The sequence below is a fragment of the Cheilinus undulatus genome, linkage group 12 (assembly GCF_018320785.1).
Source record: "Cheilinus undulatus linkage group 12, ASM1832078v1, whole genome shotgun sequence".
NCBI classification, from domain to species: domain Eukaryota; kingdom Metazoa; phylum Chordata; class Actinopteri; order Labriformes; family Labridae; genus Cheilinus; species Cheilinus undulatus.
In genome coordinates this window covers 25,258,286-25,276,882 of record NC_054876.1, presented here as the reverse complement: position 1 = coordinate 25,276,882, position 18,597 = coordinate 25,258,286, and the positions used below count along the sequence as shown (strand labels likewise).

The 18,597-nt window shown below is 39.8% G+C and overlaps 1 protein-coding gene across 2 annotated transcripts in view; it reads left to right on the top strand.

Moving 5' to 3' along the window:
• The first annotated feature begins 14,580 nt into the window (after positions 1-14,580).
• kctd16b (potassium channel tetramerization domain containing 16b) overlaps positions 14,581-18,597 on the top strand; it is a 136,041-nt gene continuing 132,024 nt past the window's right edge. The window contains exon 1 of one of the 2 annotated variants that reach the window (XM_041801997.1): positions 14,581-15,418. In XM_041801997.1, the coding sequence (XP_041657931.1) occupies positions 14,581-15,418 (838 nt within the window). Of the gene's footprint in view, positions 15,423-18,597 lie in introns of both variants that reach the window. The other variant, XM_041801998.1, reaches the window with a different exon arrangement.

The window sequence follows — 18,597 nt, the reverse complement described above, 5'->3', positions numbered from 1 at the left end:
CCACACTCTCACAGACACACTGCTAAGGAGCTGACTGTGGCAGGACAAACCAGCACAGATATCAACCCCTCCACAGCGTTCCCACATGGCCTTTATGTTGGCAGAGGGAGAGCGGCTGCTTAGCAACATCTCATCTGCATGGCTTGCCAAATCATCAGGGTCAAGATCCCCTTAGGCTCCGAGGATTGCACCGTGCTGCGCAAAGCCGAGGAGTGGCCTCACAGATGCAGAGAGGGATACTAATATTGGCTGACTCTCCTCTTGGCACAAATCCCTTCATAACTGAAAGTCTAAAAGTTTAGCCTCCAGGATTTACTCCTCTTAATACAAGCAAAGGCTGCCAATGTCAAATGATCTTTACATCTGTGTTAAGGACAATTTCTCTTGTTTCAGGAGGTTTTTTCTTCAGTCAGAGTAGGTGGATAGCACTCAATATAGTGAAATCAGAAACCAGATGTTTTTTATAATTCCAATACAATATCAGAATTGTGCAAAAATATTCAAAATGAAGAGAATTGCAACTCTCTTACAGTTTTTTTTCTACATTTACTCTGGCTCAGTTCTGAAATGAGAAAAGCATGTCATTTGATGAATTCAATACTCTGAAGAATTGGTTTGGCATTCCCATTAGATTAAAAAATCTAATCAATTCAGGCAAATTTGCATTTTTTTGGTACATGTGTGATAAAAAGTAAGAGAAATTTACCGCAGATTTACACAAAACCCACATATATGGCACATCACATGCTAAATTATGCATTCCTCGCACACACACAATTTTCCATATTTCATCAAATAATTTCCTTACAGTTATGTAGCATTTTGGTGGTTTCAGAACACATTTTGCATGGTGCCTTCATGTGATACACCTAATTGCCAGAGAACTCCCAAAACATTTAGAGGAATTACTTACATTATTACTAGGGGAATACTATTACCAAGTTTTCACTTAGTAAAATGCCAACTTACTACTAGATAATTACCACTGTATTATCTAGAAATGACTCAATAATTATTCATCCCAATGAAATTACTAGGTAGTTAGTGCCCTCTAAAATAAAGTGCAACATCTTTTTTTAGAGTGTCCTCGCTGAGACAGGCAGCAGTTTTATTCAAACATCAGCCATACAAACAAGCATCATATGACCTACATATAAATAAATAAATAAATAAAAATCAACAGGTAGGGAGGTAGGGAAGTAAATTAATAAATGGAATATTGTCATTGTATTTAGGAACACAGCAAACCAATGAGCTTTGCACTATGTTTGCACTATTCCAACCTTTTAATAAAAGCAGTTCAGTACATTTAGACACAAGAAATAATAGCTTCGTAGACCAACATAAACAGTTTGTCAAATTGAACTACAATCATAAAAATGTCTGGCACAGCATCCACGGCTAGTGTGTCTGCCTCCAAGTCATTTAACATCCCTCTAAAAACATCCAATGAGACCAGCTCATTAAGTTTCAGGCATTTTTGTAACTCATTCCAAGCAAATTGAGCAGCAAACTTAAAAGCTTTTTTCCCCAGGTCAGTGCCGACCTTTCTAGCAGTAAGAAAAGATTCTGATACTGGAGATTATAAATTCCTGAGCACTTCTTAGGAAGGAAGAAGTCTGAGAAAAATCTTGTAGACAAGAATACTCATATGTTTAAGTCCACTTGTAGACAACAAAGACCATTCAATACATTCATAAAACAGACAGTGATGGGTTAGGAATTTAAATTGATGACAAACCTCAAAGCTACATGATTAACCTGTTCTAGACCATAAACAAAGATATTTACAAAAATAACTCTTTCATTTCAAAGTGACAAAAGGTCAAGCAATTGCATGACTATTCGTCCTCTTTAAAGTGACTGACCTAATTCACTACTGAGAGAATTGGGGATCACTTGAGTGCAGTGAACATGTCTATAAAGTATAAACACACCAATGTCTTGAAAGTCCAGTCACTGGTTAATCAGTATTCCTGGCTACCATTACACCATAAAGACTAAAGAACACACAAAGCAACTCAGAGAAAAGTTTTTTTGAAAAGTATAAGTCAGGGGATGAATACAAAAGAATTTCCAAGGCACTGAAAGAGTTCCAGTAAATCCAGCATCAAGAAAGGGCAGGAATATGTCAGGTGTAAATCTTCCTACATCAGGCTGTCCTCTCAAACTGAGTGACTGTGCAAGAAGGAGATGAGTGAAAGACTCCACCAAGACACTTATGACTACTCTGATGGAGTTACAAGCTTCAGCAGCTGAGATGGGAGAGACTCTGCATACAACAACTCTTGCTGGGGTTCTTGGCCAATCAAAGCTTTATGGAAGAGTAGTGCGTTGAAGAAAAATCACATCAAAGCTTGACCAGAGTTCACCAAAAAGCATGCAAGAGACTTCATGGTCAAGTGGAAGAAAGTTGTTTGGTCTGATAACACCAAAATGGTGCTTTTGTTGGCTATTGGACAAGATGCTATGTTTGGTGGACACCAAACACTGCACATCACCACAAACACATCATCCTCAACCTGTGGTGGCAGCATCATGCTGTGGGGATTCTTCTCAGCAGCCAGCTTTGGAAGGCTTGTAAAGGTAGAGGGTAAAATGAATGCAGCAAAATAAATTCTGGAGGACCATTTTAATCAGTCTGCAAGAGAACTACGGCTTGCGAGAAGATTTATTTTTCAGTTACAACTGAAGTATACAGCAAAAGCCACCCAGAAACTACAGGGTGAATGTTCTGAAGAGGCTATTCACACCTGATCCCAATGCAACCTGAAAGAACTTGAGCTTAATAACACATACTTTGTCTCTTTGTCTGCTTATTTAAAAACATGCAACCACTCATGAGACACAAGCAAATGAAACATTACATAATGAAATGAAAAGTGTGATTTTAAACGCAGTTTATTCTGCATTAAGGTGATTCTTTTCATGGTGTGTTTACAGGATCTTCAAGGATTTTCTTAGACAGAAAAGCATCAAAATGGGAGCACACTGAGTCCTACCATTTGGCTAATGCGACCTGTTACTGAACTGTAAAACGCACTGAGCTGCAGACGTCACTTCATCTGTTTTCAGCGAGTAACATCTTGTGAGTAAGTATATATGATATGACATAACCGTCTGGTTATTCTTTACATGCTCATCACGGCTCATCTTTGTCTGATGCAATCCAGATAGAAAGATGAGTAAGTGCACGCTTTCACACACTGATTCAATGGATGTTTTTTTTCCCTAACAAATGAATAGAGATTTTTTTTCTCCTTCGCTGTGGAGCTGTCAGATCCTCCGCCCCCTCCCATCCTTTCACTACACCCACAACTTGATCCTGGCCAACTGCTTACAGAGTCCCACATGGTGCAAATTGAATCAAACGCCAGCTACTGTAAGAAACACACAAAACCTCCTGGTTTTAACACTGAATACAAGTTTGATTATCTGGTTTGCAAATGGACTTCTTTTGTAACAAAGTGGATAGAAACATTAGGAGAGAGGCCTGACTGTTATGTCTTTACAGCTACATAAAAGTTGTCTCTAAGTGAAAGAATAAATTAGACTAAAATGGTCTTGTTAGTGTAAACAGTTTGACAGAAAAAGAGTAAATCTATTGAAAATGTTAGCCCTAAAGTCTAAACATTTCTTATCTGGTATTCCAGTGTAAACTTTGGCTGCTCACTGATGTTTAAACCCTTGGGGGCCTTGCTAGCAAAAAAGTAATTTCATTTTGTAATACATCTGCTTCTACATCTGCCTTGGTCATTGCAATCATCTGCCCATTTAAATTCCAGCTATGTGTGCACAGTCAAAAACATTCAAGCAAGATATTCTCTTTAACCTGCTGTCACAAAATGTAACCATGGATGCAACAGCATGCACATGCTTAATGTTATAAAGTCATTCGTAAAAGAGAGGCAGATTTTGAATGTTTCTCCTCAAGCATGGCTAAAGTAATTTGTGCACATAAGGACACTACAACAGCTTAGCACTACTCCTCTTGGTTCCTTCAAAGGTGTTATAGAGCCCAACAATTGCACTGACAATTGCCATATCTGCAATGTAATATTTTGAAACAGGCAAACAGGTGAACTGAGGAGGACTGTTAACCTGCTGACAAACATCTATCAAACTTTTTGCTGAGTGCAAAATAGGAGAGAAAAAGTCAAAAAGGGAAGTCTAAAGTGTGCCCTACGCTGTGCAATTTCCATTTGATTCTATGCAGCATGGTTTCACTGAGGGGCACATGGTGGCAGATCCTGTCCCAATCATCTGCTCCCAAATGTTCATTGGATATCTGGCATTTATGATATTTTGGTCATGCGACCACACAAACTTACACAATCTCCAACTTAAGAGCATTTTCCTTTTTTATTCAACTTTTGTACAATGTCCAAAGTCATCATACAGAAGTAGGCATGCCTGTCTGACACGTCATGAAATATATGAATGAGCAAGAAATATCTACAGACCTCTAACTGACAGTGATGATGTTTCCCTCATACACACAAGTGTCCAGGCCCTTTCGCAAAAACACCTGAAATTTAGCCCAGGTGCCTCCCATTTCTCTCAGTCTTTGCTGAGATCATTTCTACACCTTGACTGGAGTCCACCTGTGGTAAATTAAAGTGATTTGACATTATTTGCAAAACACAAGAATGCCCGTGTGGAGTTTGCAAAAAACTCCAAATGAAAGCCAGAGAGGGGTTTTCATGTGTTTTGCATTGAGAAGAGGCTTCCATCTAGCCACTCTGCCATATGCCCAGTTTGGTGGAAGACTGCAGCGATGGTTGTCCTGTTAGAACTTTGTTCCATCTCTGGAGCTCAGTCAGAGTGACCATCAGGCTCTTGGGCACCACTCTTACAAAGGCCCTTCTCCCTGAATGTCCTGGTTGAGCCAAACTTCTTCCATATAAGAATTATGGAGGCCACTGTGCACTTGGGGTCCTTCAGTGCAGCAGCATAACTTTTTTGGTAGCCTTCCCCAGATCTATGCCTTGCAACAATCCTGTCTCTGAGCTCTGCAGGCAGTTCCTTTCATTTTGTCATGATTGGTTACTGAGTGTTGATTCATGAGATAAATAGTATTTTTTTTTCAACTGTAGCTCCAGGCTGCAACATAACAAAAAGTGAAGGGGGTCTGAAGACTCTCTGATAGCACTGTATATCAGTTATTAGTTTTACCATGACTAAATTTGGCTGATTTTATAAACCAGACGAAGAGTTGTTTAGGGTGCTGAAAAAATGGCTCTTGATGCTGTGATGAACCAAAAGATCTTGATCACTAAAAAAAGCTGGGATTCCCATCCCTAGCTAACAGAATATTTGTTATTATCTAGCTGCTAGTTGTGTTTGCTGGTGATGCTAATTGTGTGCACTTGCATGCTGAAGATGGCAAGAATCTTTATTAAGGTTTGTAGATATTTGAGCTATGCAAACACAACAACAAATCTGACTCTGACTTCTGTGAGACTCAAAGGAAGATCCAATTACATTTATCACAGTCTGTACTGACTTTACTCATACGGTGTGAGTATTCAGGTCATGGTCGATCATCAGACCATTGGTTGTGCATTGAAAACAATTCATTTGAGACAGTGAGCTGTCTGTTCACCATGACTGCTATAGAGTTGACTGAAAATCACACAGTGAACTCCCAGCTAAGAAGCCTTTTATTTGCTGTTCCGTTGACACAGCGCTAATATGAAGGTACCATACCCCTGAACCCTAGCATACTGGGCCCTTTGCAGCCCTTTACAGGATACAAGTAAAACATTTAAATGAACAAAAAACAAAACAAAACAAAGACATGGCGTAAGATTTAAAAGTTAAATGTGATACTTTCAAAGCAGTTGTTCATGTCACATTTTAGTCTCTTAAAACCAAAACAAAGATGTCCATCAGTGCCCTTCTTCCCCTCCTCTCTCAACTCAGGGATCTAACTGAGAGCAATAGGACTGATCTACATTCAGGAATGCATCCAAGAGTTGATCCAGTGTATATTACGTTAAATTATTTTAGATCAGGCAAAGTCTTTTCTTTTGTTTGGAAAGTCCTTTGGTTCACTTTGATTTGATCACAATGATGAAACTCTGCAATCGTGCCTCTAGTTATTATTCTACAAACAGCATATCTGAGTGGATAGGGCTGTTTTACTTTCCCCATGTGGTGACAAGACTAACCTGGGAGGGTTTAAGCAAACATTTTGCATAAAACATATTCAAGGCTCTAAGAAAAACACAGACTAGTTTAAGAAATTTTTGGTCTAACAATGTGGACACTAAGCTGAGAACAACAAACCTTTAGGACGTTTGATTTCACTCTTTATTTTGAAAGTAATTACTCAGTGTAAATTTGGTTATATGAATGTGACTATGGCTCTATTATTATTTAAAATGTTACATATTGTTCTTTTAAGCCTGCATTATCATCTAGCATCCACATTCATAACCAACAGTAACTACTGTCTCAGCTGGCTACTTCCAAACTAGTGTTGGATCCTTATCATCTGATCTGTTTGGATTTGGCTCCAAGGATACACTCTTTCTTGATGCCTCAGTGCAACACTCACTCAAATACAATCACACACACGCACACACCTGCAGAGTCAGTGTTAGTGAGTGGGATGACAACTCTGCTGCCGTGTTATTGGCCAGAAGACAAGCTCAGATGTTCAGCTCTCTGGCTCCTCTGTGGCATCTTGCAGGCCCGCTCCAGGAGTCGCTTACCAGCCTTCTCTGTTCCGCTTGCCAAAGCCCTTAATGTTCAGTGGGCAGCCTGTTAAATAGCCATGTCTCCAGGGAGAGCATTGGACCGGGTTTAGCAGGGAAAGCTGGCTTGGCTTGTGCAGGAGAGATGAGGAGGGGACTGAGGGGCAGGGCAGCAAAGCGACACAAGGATAGAAGGATCTCATATTTTGACCTGTTGGAAAAGGCAGAAATCCAGAGCATTTGTAATTTCATTGCTCAGTAGCCAAGATAATATCACGCTCAAAATTCAGCAGAGCCCCACACACACACCACCACACACACACACACACACCCCCCCACACACACACACACATTTTTCAGTCTGCCGCATTAATCATCAAGGAACTACTTTTTTAAACCAAAAACTGTTTGTAGTTGATGATGCCATCATCTAAGATGTGATGATAAAAGTAGAGTCGACTGACTCATTTCACAGATATGAGTGGAAGCAGTGAGAAGCTCTAAGTTTCCTGGAATAAATTAAAAATATCCTGCTTTGAAATCAAATCTGGGGTGTGGGGTCTTGTTGCTGATTCCTATGACAGCTTCATGTTTGAAGATTGATACTGCAGAGTCAATAAGGTTCTTTGTGATTGCAAGTTCATCAGCAGTCTTTTATAAGTCTGATTAACTTGCCAAGAGGGCTATGTATTTGAGAATGAGGACTCATTTTAAATGTTGCTTGAGGTGTTGGAGTGTACCTGCCTGGTGCAGTCTGGCCTGCTGAGATGATCTCATGGGGACCAAGCTCTAGCACGCTATTCTTTGTCTCACACAAAATAAATTATCTCAAAGAAAGGATTAAAAAAGTGTTTATTACAAAACCATCCAGTTTTCAAACTTGTGGGTAGCAATATTTTTCAAAATTTATTTTGACTGTGCTTTCACGCTGCTTTGTTTAGATGTGGAAAAGTGTGTTTAGAGAAAAAGGGGGGGGGGGGGGGTAAAACAATGTCTGTGTGCAGTGAATTACTGTAAAATACCGTAAAATGTGCTGTTGTGAAGATTACGTTTTCACAAGTTAAGCCAAGAAACATTTTGGTATATTGTAACATAGTATAAGAGTATCTTGAATTTTCCTCAAGATTAATGAAGTAAGCCATACCATACCAAACTATACCATACCGTACCGCACCGCACTACACCGTATCAATTCCAATGGAATTGTTCTTTTGAGTTTGCTGGCATCGATCTGGAGGAAGCGTACAGGGTGCACCATATGACAAACCTCCCTCTTAATCTTTTTTCTGCTGTCCTCTCCATTATTGACCAATTTACTTGTACTTAATGTTTCCTTTTCATGTCATAAGTGCTGCTGTGAGAAGTCACTGTCATGCAGATGTGTTTAACATGTCATTTTTAAAGTTCAAATACAGATATTAAACATCCACACTGTCTCAAAAGACACAGTACTGCATTGCAATATCGATTTTTTCCCCCACTCCTAGTAGAAAAGATTAAATAAACAGCACACTGATATAACTGATGACTACTCTGCATGGTGTCTTGGACCTCATTATAAGCTCAGGCCCCCTCCCTACTCTCCTCTCATTGCTTTTTTGCAAACCACGCATATAAAACCCTTCCAGCTTGCCTTCAAACCATCTACTCACACAGTGACTCACTGCACTTGATGGCTCCTTATTGGCAGCAATGATGAGCTCAAAACAAACACTTTAAATGCCATCAGCAGTGTGTTTTTCTTGTCATCAGTAATCCCTTTATCCAAACGTCAAAATCCACCTGACAAACACCTTAGTTTATGAGTTTTCCATATTTAGCTTTTTAACACATTTTGGTTTTTCAAATATTCAACACAAAGTTTCTGTCTGCTGAGGTCTCTGCAAATTATGTATTGCTGACTTAGCTGAAATTTAAGCAATAATAAATGTCCAAGTTTGAGGGATAGCCGATGCGACCAGAGAAAGCCATTTTGATAAACACTCCCTGAGTCAACTGAATTTATTCATTAAATGTCTGCCTGCTGTACTTGCAGATTTCCCATTTTAGGCCTGGCATCCTTCAGTGTGGCTGTAATGAGAGATAGAAGAGGATGTAGTGTGCTGTTTATTTCAACCATCTGTGACTGGCCAGGAAGATCTCCTTTAATATTTTTTTTCAATGCAGAACAGAAAGAGTGAATTGTGATTTGATGTGTGTCAGGGATGCTGTGTGTGCTCAGGATTTTATTTGTTATACATAAGAATGAAAAATCTCTCTGATATTGTTTCTCTCTCAGAACAAACGAGGAATTATGAATTACGCCTTGTGGAGTAAATATTCAATCATACGTTTCATGTTGACTAATGTGAAGGCAGATAAGTTTGGAGGGTTGGAATGATGAACTATGAAATCATAGCCTTTTTAATGTAAATGCAGCTTTGTTTCACTGAATAAATAAATAAAAACCCAAAACTTTTATTTCCAAAATGTCTTTCTTTCTTGAATTTGCTATTAAATACAACTGGGATGCATTTCCTTCTGCTTTGATACACTTTGAGGTGACACCTTGGAGTGATATGTCGAAGTGATCATCCTGCTGTGTGTTTGGAAAGCTTTTACCACTGAATCAAACGCTCTTAAGGGATGGAGTGAGAACAGTTGGAATGAACAGTGTCAGCCTAAACAGGTTTAACTGCTTACAGGTGGTCAATCATGTGCTCTTTAAATAGCAGTGCTGCAGGGAGTGCTGCCATGGCTACATGTATTTATGATGAAGCTACATGGGTGGCCTACTTCTGGGTGACTGCTCGCAGGTCCAAGCCAAGATCAGCCTCTTTATGTTCTCTCTTCCTCTCTTTGCCCCCCCCCCTTTTGTTTAAGACCACATCTCTATTGAATTTCTCTCATGTAGTATTAAGTCTGCCTGAATGGATTCTCAAAACGATCATGAAAAGTCAGGGATGGATTTGAGCTATGTGTGCAGTGAAGTGCTAGTTTGATTCAAACATACTATAATTATAATTATATTATTTTGCTGGCTAACCCAGGCTCCATATATAGACAAGCCGGACCTCCAGGGCTCATTATCTTGCCCCCACGGAGTCAGGCGAGAACATTAAATTAGGTGAAAAAATACACCACCATGTTCAGAGAAATCAATCATCTGTAAACAAAGTGATGTTAGTGTCTAAGTACTGCAGGCTGCTGTGGATAAATGTGTTAGTTCATGAGGCAAATGTAACTATACAATCCACAATTTACATTAAAGTTGACACCTTTTAACACAGTCCCCTGGGGTTTACATAAAACGTCTGTGCTTTGCTTTGGTCAAAAACACTATGGAACAATCATTGGAAGAGGTTTTAGACCCTGTACAAATGAGCTCTAACAGCCTTTCTCAGAACACTAATTTGGTGCCTGTCTCCTTAAACTAAAATAGTTCCCTCTCACCCTGCCACTCTCTTCTGTGCATTGTGCTGACACAAATATGACTGTGTGCTTTGACTGCTGGAGATAACAGGTTTGGGTCATGTGTTGTTATAATAAAGCCTTTTGAAGTCAAAATGAGCACAGATTCTAAGCAGACAGTCAGATTTCATATTTTCAAACATAGGTGGACCATGAACAAAGGACTGGGTTGGCCGCTCTCCAGATACTCAAATATATGTGAAATGTATAAGCCATTACCACCATTACTAATATAGATACAGTACTTTTTACTTCAAAGACACAATATCTGCACATAGGACCACAGGTGGCTTGGAAAGAAATGTGAAGAATGTAAAGAAAGACTATTTCACCATGCTGTTAATCAATGTGTCTGACACCTACCCTGCAGCAGCAGTTTTAGACATCATTAATAAAAACATAGATGTAGTAAGTGTTGTATTTAATGCTTTGGTAGCTCTTCTTCCATAATGAGGAAGGGAAAAACCCTCCTCACAGTGGTTTTAATTGTGTACAACTCCAACAGTTTGTAAACATCAGTCTGTAAACATCTAGGAAGCCAGAAGACCAGTAGCTGGAGTTTCGGGAGATTAATGTTGTCCCATTCTTGCCGAATGTAGGATGCTAGCTGCTCAACAGTCCCGGGTCGTCTTTGCTAGATCTATGTTTATAATGTGCCACATGTTTTTTATTGGTGAAGTCTGGACAGCAGGCAGTCCAGTTCAGCACCTGGGTTCTTCCACTGTAAAGTCCACTGTGCTGTTGCAATGGATGCTGTATGTGATTTAGTACTGTCTTGCTGAAAACAGCAAGGCCTTCCCTGAAAGAGGCGTTGTCTGGGTGGAAGCATATGTTGCTGTAAAACTTCCATGTACTTTTCAGCATTGATAGTGCCTTTCCAGATGTATAAGCTGCTCACACCATAGGCACTACTGCAACCCATACTATCAGAGATGCAGGCTTTTGAACTGTGTGCTAATAACAAGCCGGATGGTTCCTTTCCTCTTTAGTCTGCAGGACACAGCATCCCTGGTTTCCAAAAAGAATGTAAATTTTTTAATTCATCTGACCACAGAACAGTTTTCCATGTTCCTTTAGTCCATTTTAAATGAGCTTTGACCAATAGAAGACTGCTGCTTCTGGATTGCATTCACAGGCTTCTTCTTTGCATCCCACAGCTTTAACCCTCATTTGAGGATGGCACAAGAAATTAGGTTGACAGATAGTTATTACTGGAAGTGTTCCTGAGGCATTGCAGTGATTTTTCAGTCCAGAATCATGTATTTTTTAATGCAGGGTCACCTGAGAGCCTAAAAATCAGAAAGCATTTAATGTTGACCTTTGGCATTGGCAAATGTGCACAGAAATTTATCCAGATTCTTTGAATCTTTTGATGATATTATGAAGTGTAGATGGTGGATTATTCAAAGTCTTCACAATTTTACATTAAGGAACATTTTTCTGAAACTGTTCCACAATTTTTGACGCAGTTCTTTGCAGATTAGATCAGTGGAGCCTGTCTAAAATACTCATTTTATACCCAGTCATGCTACTGACCAGTTGCTAATTAAACCAGTTAGTTGAAAAATGCTCCTCCATCTGTCTTTCATCAACACCATTTACCTTTCCAGCTGTCCCCACTTTTTTGAGGTGTTGCTGCCATCAAATTCAAAATTCCTGAAATGGTTAACTTTCTCAGTTTCAACACCTGATATGTTTTTAATGTCCTATTGAGAATAAAATATGAGTTTATGAGACTTGCAAATCATTGCATTCTGTTTAAATTTACATTTTACACAGTGCCCCAACTTTTTTGAGTTGAGTTTGTATTTGTCAATAAGTCTATTAGAATATAATCAACTTTATATCTTGTGCAATGTATGATGCAATATTAGTGTGAAGAGGTGCCATATTGAGCTCCAATTTGAAGCTGTAATGATCTAAAATTTGAATATATCCCATGTTTTTCAACATTTTGCTATTTATAGGAGTTATTGCACCATAGGTAAGGCCATTTGTAGATCTGCAAATTTTAGTAAGTATAGTATTTGTCATCATATTGTCCACCCATGTTGAAAAAAAGCATGGTCATGCTATAAATTTGAAATTTCTCAATTTTTATCTGGTGTGCCAATCACATTTCTGTCAAGTTGTTAGCTTCACTTTTACAGTGAGAATGAAGTTAGGATGATGAGAATGATATTTTTCCTACGATATATTTTAGGAAACAAACAGGTAGGGCTGTTTGACATGTCACACAGAGTTGAGGATTTAATGTGCTGCAGCACAACTGGAACCAACAATTGCTGAAGTGCCTCTGAGAAAGAAAAACATACATTCCTAGTGATTGGTGTAACTATATGATGCAAGTATCTGCCTCTGTGCCTCAGTTTCTGAATTTCTAATTTTACATTCTACGGAGGAATAAGCAGCAGAGTAACGTCCTCGGAGGTAAACATACACAGTGAATGAATGCTGAAAAATGCAGTTTTGCTCGAGGCTATGCAGGCTAAAAGTGGACAGATTAAAGTCAGAGGAAAATGAAAGCAGCATGAAAGCAGAGGGTTGTTTAGAATGACATTCTCATTTTAAGCAGAAGCAGACTTTGTCTTTTTAATTTCCACTAGCTCAATATTTGCACTTATTTTTCTCTGCTCTGGTTGCTCCTTGAATGCAAACTAAAAAAAGCAACACCACACTTAAAACACACAAAGACAGGCTCATGAACTCATTTAAACTGAGTGCATTTATAGCAGGGGAGGTAAAAGGAACATCTGTGTGGGGATCTGTCCATGGTGCTGAAAGGAGAAACATGGACAAGTCCTAACTTAAACAGAGGGAGGCGCTGTTGTTCATCTCACAAAGTGCAGGATAAATAACCTTTATGGTGTTAGAACTCATTGGCAGTTCATGCTTCATTTTTTTGTGTTGGGGTTGGAATTTTCTGTCATTTTTAATGGGTAAAGGGAGAGACAAGTTCAAGAGAACTAAGATATTGAAGTCAAAATGCAAAACTGAGAAAACACATATGAATTGTACCATGGAAACTAAAATAGAACCTGCATTTGTGTATTCAAACTAAATGCCATGCAAATAGATTCATGCTGGGGGTCAAATTGCAGCAATGCGAGCGTTTTGCTTATTATAATAATGGCACAAAGACGGATGCTGTAATTCCATAACTGTGCTCTCTAATAGCTCGGGAATTATGAAACGAGGCCACACAGTTATTTAACCTTTGGCTGCTTTAAGTTTCCACATTATAAAGCCTTTATTAATATGCCAAACCTATGTGCTGCACATATGAATTTAAAATTTATTGTCACATGACCCTGATGTCCGTTGGCGATAAGAAACTTGCAGATATAATCTGAGCTTTATAAGACTTTTGTTTTTTCCCCATAGAGCAGTGCTTGACTGGAATTGCCCCATGAGCCTTTAGCAGCATTTAAGTGTGACTGAGGTAGAGAGAGAGTGTGTGTTTGTGTGGGGGAGAGAAGGGGAGCAGCCGTGAAGACACCACCCAGCTCTGTAGGGGAGGGGAGGCGATGAGAGAGTGAGAGAAGGGAGGGAGGGAGGGGAGAAGAGGGGTGGGTGAGATGCTCGTTTCAGCACCGCGGACAGCTCCTCGCAGCAGCAGGTCAGTCCTCTCTGCTGCTGTGGATTCACGGCGGAAAAAAAAAGAGATTTTTTTTTTTTTTTCACCACATCTGAAAGGTAAACATTTGTCATCGTATGATGGGTTTATTTTTAGGGATTCCGGAGCAGGAGACATGTTTGGAGTGACAGGCTACCGACAAAACCATCACAGGAGTCCCGAGGTGTGAGTGCAATCTCTGCGAAGTTTCTCGCATCTGAAAGGTGCTCTACCTCCTCTCGCTGGTCAGCAAAGCCCGGGAAAGCTGGAGAAGTTAAAGAGGAAATTAAATCGAAAGTACTAAATCTGCACTTTCTTCAATTTGGACTATAACCTCAGAGAAAGTGCTCGTTTTTCATTTCCAGTTCTGCTGCGTAATTTTGTGGTTTTACGCATAACGATTTCTTTTTGTTGGATGCAAAAGGCACGTAAGACAAGTTTCGTTTAAACTCAATGTTGTGTGGGCTCCTTTCAGCCTCCACCAGCTCCTTGTAATGATTTTTCCTTTATCCAGTGATGCAAGGCTTTGATGCGCACGGATATATTTCTCCTCTCATGCAGCGCTGACTCTTTCAAGACTCACATCCCTTTATTTTTTAAAATCATAGAGGAAAGCTCCAAATTTCAACAATTTCTAAATGTTGAAGATTTTCATTGCCATGGATCGATGAGAAATGCCTACTGTGAGATAAGCTGGAGTCCCTGCGTCTTCATTCAATACGTCTTAAACTGCTTGGCAAGTTTGGACAGATATTGGTTTTCTTCATTTCGTGACCGGTTGTAGAAAAAGGTGTAGCCTGTTTGTTACTGTGTATGACGGAAATAATGGCACTAAGTGGAAACTGTAGGACTAACCCAAAAGAGCAAGCATCGGTTCAGAACAGTTTCCCAGATGTTGTTGAATTAAACGTAGGCGGGCAGGTTTACTACACGCGTCACTCAACTTTGGTGAACAACCCGAGCTCTTTACTGGGTAAGTTATTTTCCTCCAAAAAGGACGCGTCCAACGACTTGGCAAGAGACCCCAAAGGACGGTACTTCATCGATAGAGACGGCTTTTTATTCAGATATGTGTTGGACTACCTCCGTGACAAGCAGGTCGTACTGCCGGATCACTTCCCGGAGCGAGGGAGGCTCAGGAAGGAGGCGGAGTACTTCCAGCTGCCCGACCTAGTGAAGCTCCTGACCCCGGAGGATTTCAAAACTAGCCCGGATGACTACTTCCACAGTGATTATGAGGACGGGTCTCAAGGTAGCGACCACCGGCAGTGCCCGCCCCCCTCTCTCGTCCCCGCGGATAGAAAGAGTGGCTTCATCACAGTGGGGTACCGGGGCTCGTGCACCATGGCCCGGGAGAGTCAAAGCGACGCCAAGTTCAGGAGAGTACCCCGGATACTGATATGCGGACGCGTGGCCCTCGCCAAAGAAGTTTTCGGGGAGACCCTGAACGAGAGCCGGGACCCGGACAGGACCCCGGATCGGTACACGTCCCGGTTTTACCTCAAGTTCAAGCACCTGGAGAGAGCGTTTGACATGCTGTCGGAGTGTAGTTTCCAGATGGTGGCCTGCAACTCGTCAGTCACGGCCTCGATGGTCAACCAGCTCACTGAGGACAAAGTTTGGTCCAGCTACACAGAATACGTCTTCTACCGTAAGTTGCACATTTCTTTTACATTTTCTTTCCAAGCAGTTTTAAACGGCACACGCTTGATGATATAGATGAAGCTGGAATCAACGCTAGAAGGCGCTTTTGGTTTGCACGTGCTGTATGTGGGAGAGGTTAGGTTGTGGGGATGGATGGTTGGGCCCTTTCAAGCAAGAGGCTCTCTTTTTGAGTTGTTGTGGGTGAACTGAATGGACAGTGTCTACTTAAATATATTTTTTCACCAGGTCCTGACATACTTCAGTTTTGTATTGACTTTGAAAGCATAAAAAAGAGTGGCACATATGAGGCCTACTTTTCCATTGGCCAGATTATCCTTGACTGAAAAGAAAGAATGAGAGCAATGAGTGTGCTTAAACATGCTTCACTGATTCAAATAACGTCATGACTTTGCTGCTGTGTGTTGAATAAATGAGAAGGAGGTTTGTTCTTTTTTATATTGCCATATGGGCTATCATGTAGAAAGGGAAAGAAGTATGCAGTAAGTTAACTACAGGCAGCTAACACAGCACACCTGAGTACACCTCTAAGAAACACGTCAAGTAGGCCGTTATAGCTACCTGAAAATTTGCAAGTGGTTTGACCATACATGTCTGATAGCCAATCTCACAGACAGAATGTGAGATGCATACATCTCAAAATGGCAATATATAATAAAATAAAATCAGATTAAACTCCCATTTAGGGTTGGGGTAGCAGTTAAGGTAAGGGGTAGGATACCAAACGTTAAAAAGTGAAAACCTGACCCACAAAACCTGATTACAAAGTGTTTCATGAAACCAAGCAAACAGGCTGCCAACAGGAAAGAAGCTCATCCTAAATGAAACATTCTGGTGCAGCAAGTGTAGCTTAGGTAGCTCTGTTAGCTGTTAAACTATGAGATAATGGAGGAATGTATCTAACTTAGCAAAAGCTAAGCTCAGAAAGCATCCATGTAAGCTACATAATAATGTTATCTGCGTAGCTAAGTTAGCTTTAGTTACATTTGTGAGTGCTCAGTTTACAAAAGCTATCTTAGATAGAGATAATGGAGCAGCGTAGCTAATGTAGCTGACATTGCTATTTAGCTAACATAGCTAAGATAGCTAACATGGTATTTTATTTCATTTATGCAGATGACACTCAGCTATAGCCAGTAAATCCATTAGACCAGGGTCAGTTGAGCTCAATTTAAAAATTGTTTGGATGTCGTGAAGAGCCGGATGTCATCTTTTTATGGTTGAATTCAGACAAACTGACATACTTGTCATTAGGTCCCACCTCATTATAGAGAAAGTGCTGCCATCTGCTGGGTCCCTTTTTAATTCAGCCTGTTGTAAAGAATCTAGGTGTGTGGTTTGATAGTAATTTAACATTTGTAAAACATGTTACAAAACTTGTGCAATACTGTTTTTACCATTTAAGAAATATCTAAAAAAAAAAAAAGATCAGTTTTAAATTTTAAAGACACAGAAACACTTTTACATGCTTTTATATCCTCACACCTAGATTACTGTAACAGCCTTTTTACTTGCCTGAGCCAGAAAGATATTCACCGTCTGCAGTTGGTTCAGAACTCAGCGGCCAGGCTTTTAGCTAAAACTAGAAGATCTGAGCCCATCACTCCAATTTTATTTTCTCTACAATGGCTCCCAGTATGTTTAAGAATTGATTTTAAGATTTTACTGATAACTTTTAAAGCTCTTAATCGCCTGGCTCCTATCTACATTTTAGATCTTTTAACCCCTTATGAGCCAGAACGTACCCTGAGATCCTCAGGCAGGGGTCTTTCAGCTGTCCCAGGGCCTGGCTGAAATCTAAAGGGGACAGGGCTTTTTCATTCAGGGACCCTGCCTGAGGAAATCAGATTGGCTGAGTCAGTGACTTCATTTATATCTCTTCTTAAGACATACTTTTATCGAAGTGCCTTTCTGGATTTTTCTTTAATTTTAACTCCCCTTATTTACCTGATTTTATTTGAGTTTGAAATGTCTTGATCTTTTTACCTCTACCCACTTTGCTGCCTGATTACTGGTATTTTATTTGCATTGTATTTCTTTTCTTGTGAAGCACTTTGTAACTCTGTTTTGAAAAGTGCTCTACAAATAAAGATTATTATTATTATTATAATCACACAGAAACTATACAAGCTACATTGGTACATTAACTATGTAGCTACATTAGCTTTATTTATGTTTGCTTAAGCTCTGGTAGCTAAAGCTCGCAATAATAAAGCTAACTTAGTTATAATGGCTTATGTAGTAAAATTAATTACACAGCTACTGAAGCTGTATCAGGTTTGGCCACCGTTCATGTAAATACTTCTAAAACCCGTTTTTATTTTTCTCTGATTTAATAATGAAGTTTTGCTCAGTTTGTAATGTTTGCTATGTGGTTAAATTATGAATGTAACTGGCAGACTTTGTTTATAAACAAAGTTGAATTAAGAAAAAATCTAAAGCATTGCACTGGCAAATTCTGACACCTCTGTCTTGAAAGCATTTTGTACGCTCATCCAATCATGATACGACTGGCATAGATTTGCCAAGTCTCAGCTGACAAGGTTAACCGCTGAGGCAGGCAATGAATATACATAAAAAGATGAATAACCTGTAATGACAAGTAAGGAAATATACAAAATAAGATTTGTACTAGGGATGTGTAGTATGTGTGTATTTACTGTAGTCAGTAAATAGCTGCTTCCTTCCTGTCAGAACCTTTCTGGCGCGTAACATGAGAAGCTTAGCGGTTAGAATTTTGTTGGAACAGCACAGTATGAGTCTTAAAAAAGTCTTTAAAAAAATAAGGAAATGAAGTGACACGGAGGCTGTTTAGGGTTATACTCATGTATGATTACACTACTCAAGTAAAAAGAGGCCACATATCAAAGCAGGATTTTAATCTCCAAAGAGGAACAAAGGCTAGTGGAGCTAGCTGCTAATGTTAGCCACACTTTATACAGCATCAGACTTACATCATACCTGTTGACACAATGCCCCTGAGATGAATTTGACTGTCTGTGGACCAGTCTGTTTTATGGGGGTGTAGCTGAATATGGAAATGAATGCCTGGGAACAACCTTAATTTGTACGTTTAAACTTAGAGCCAAACTTTCATGCTGTGCTATTGTCTTAGCCCTGTGAGAACAAACCAATTAGAGCCCCATAATCACAGTTAAGCCAAGGTAT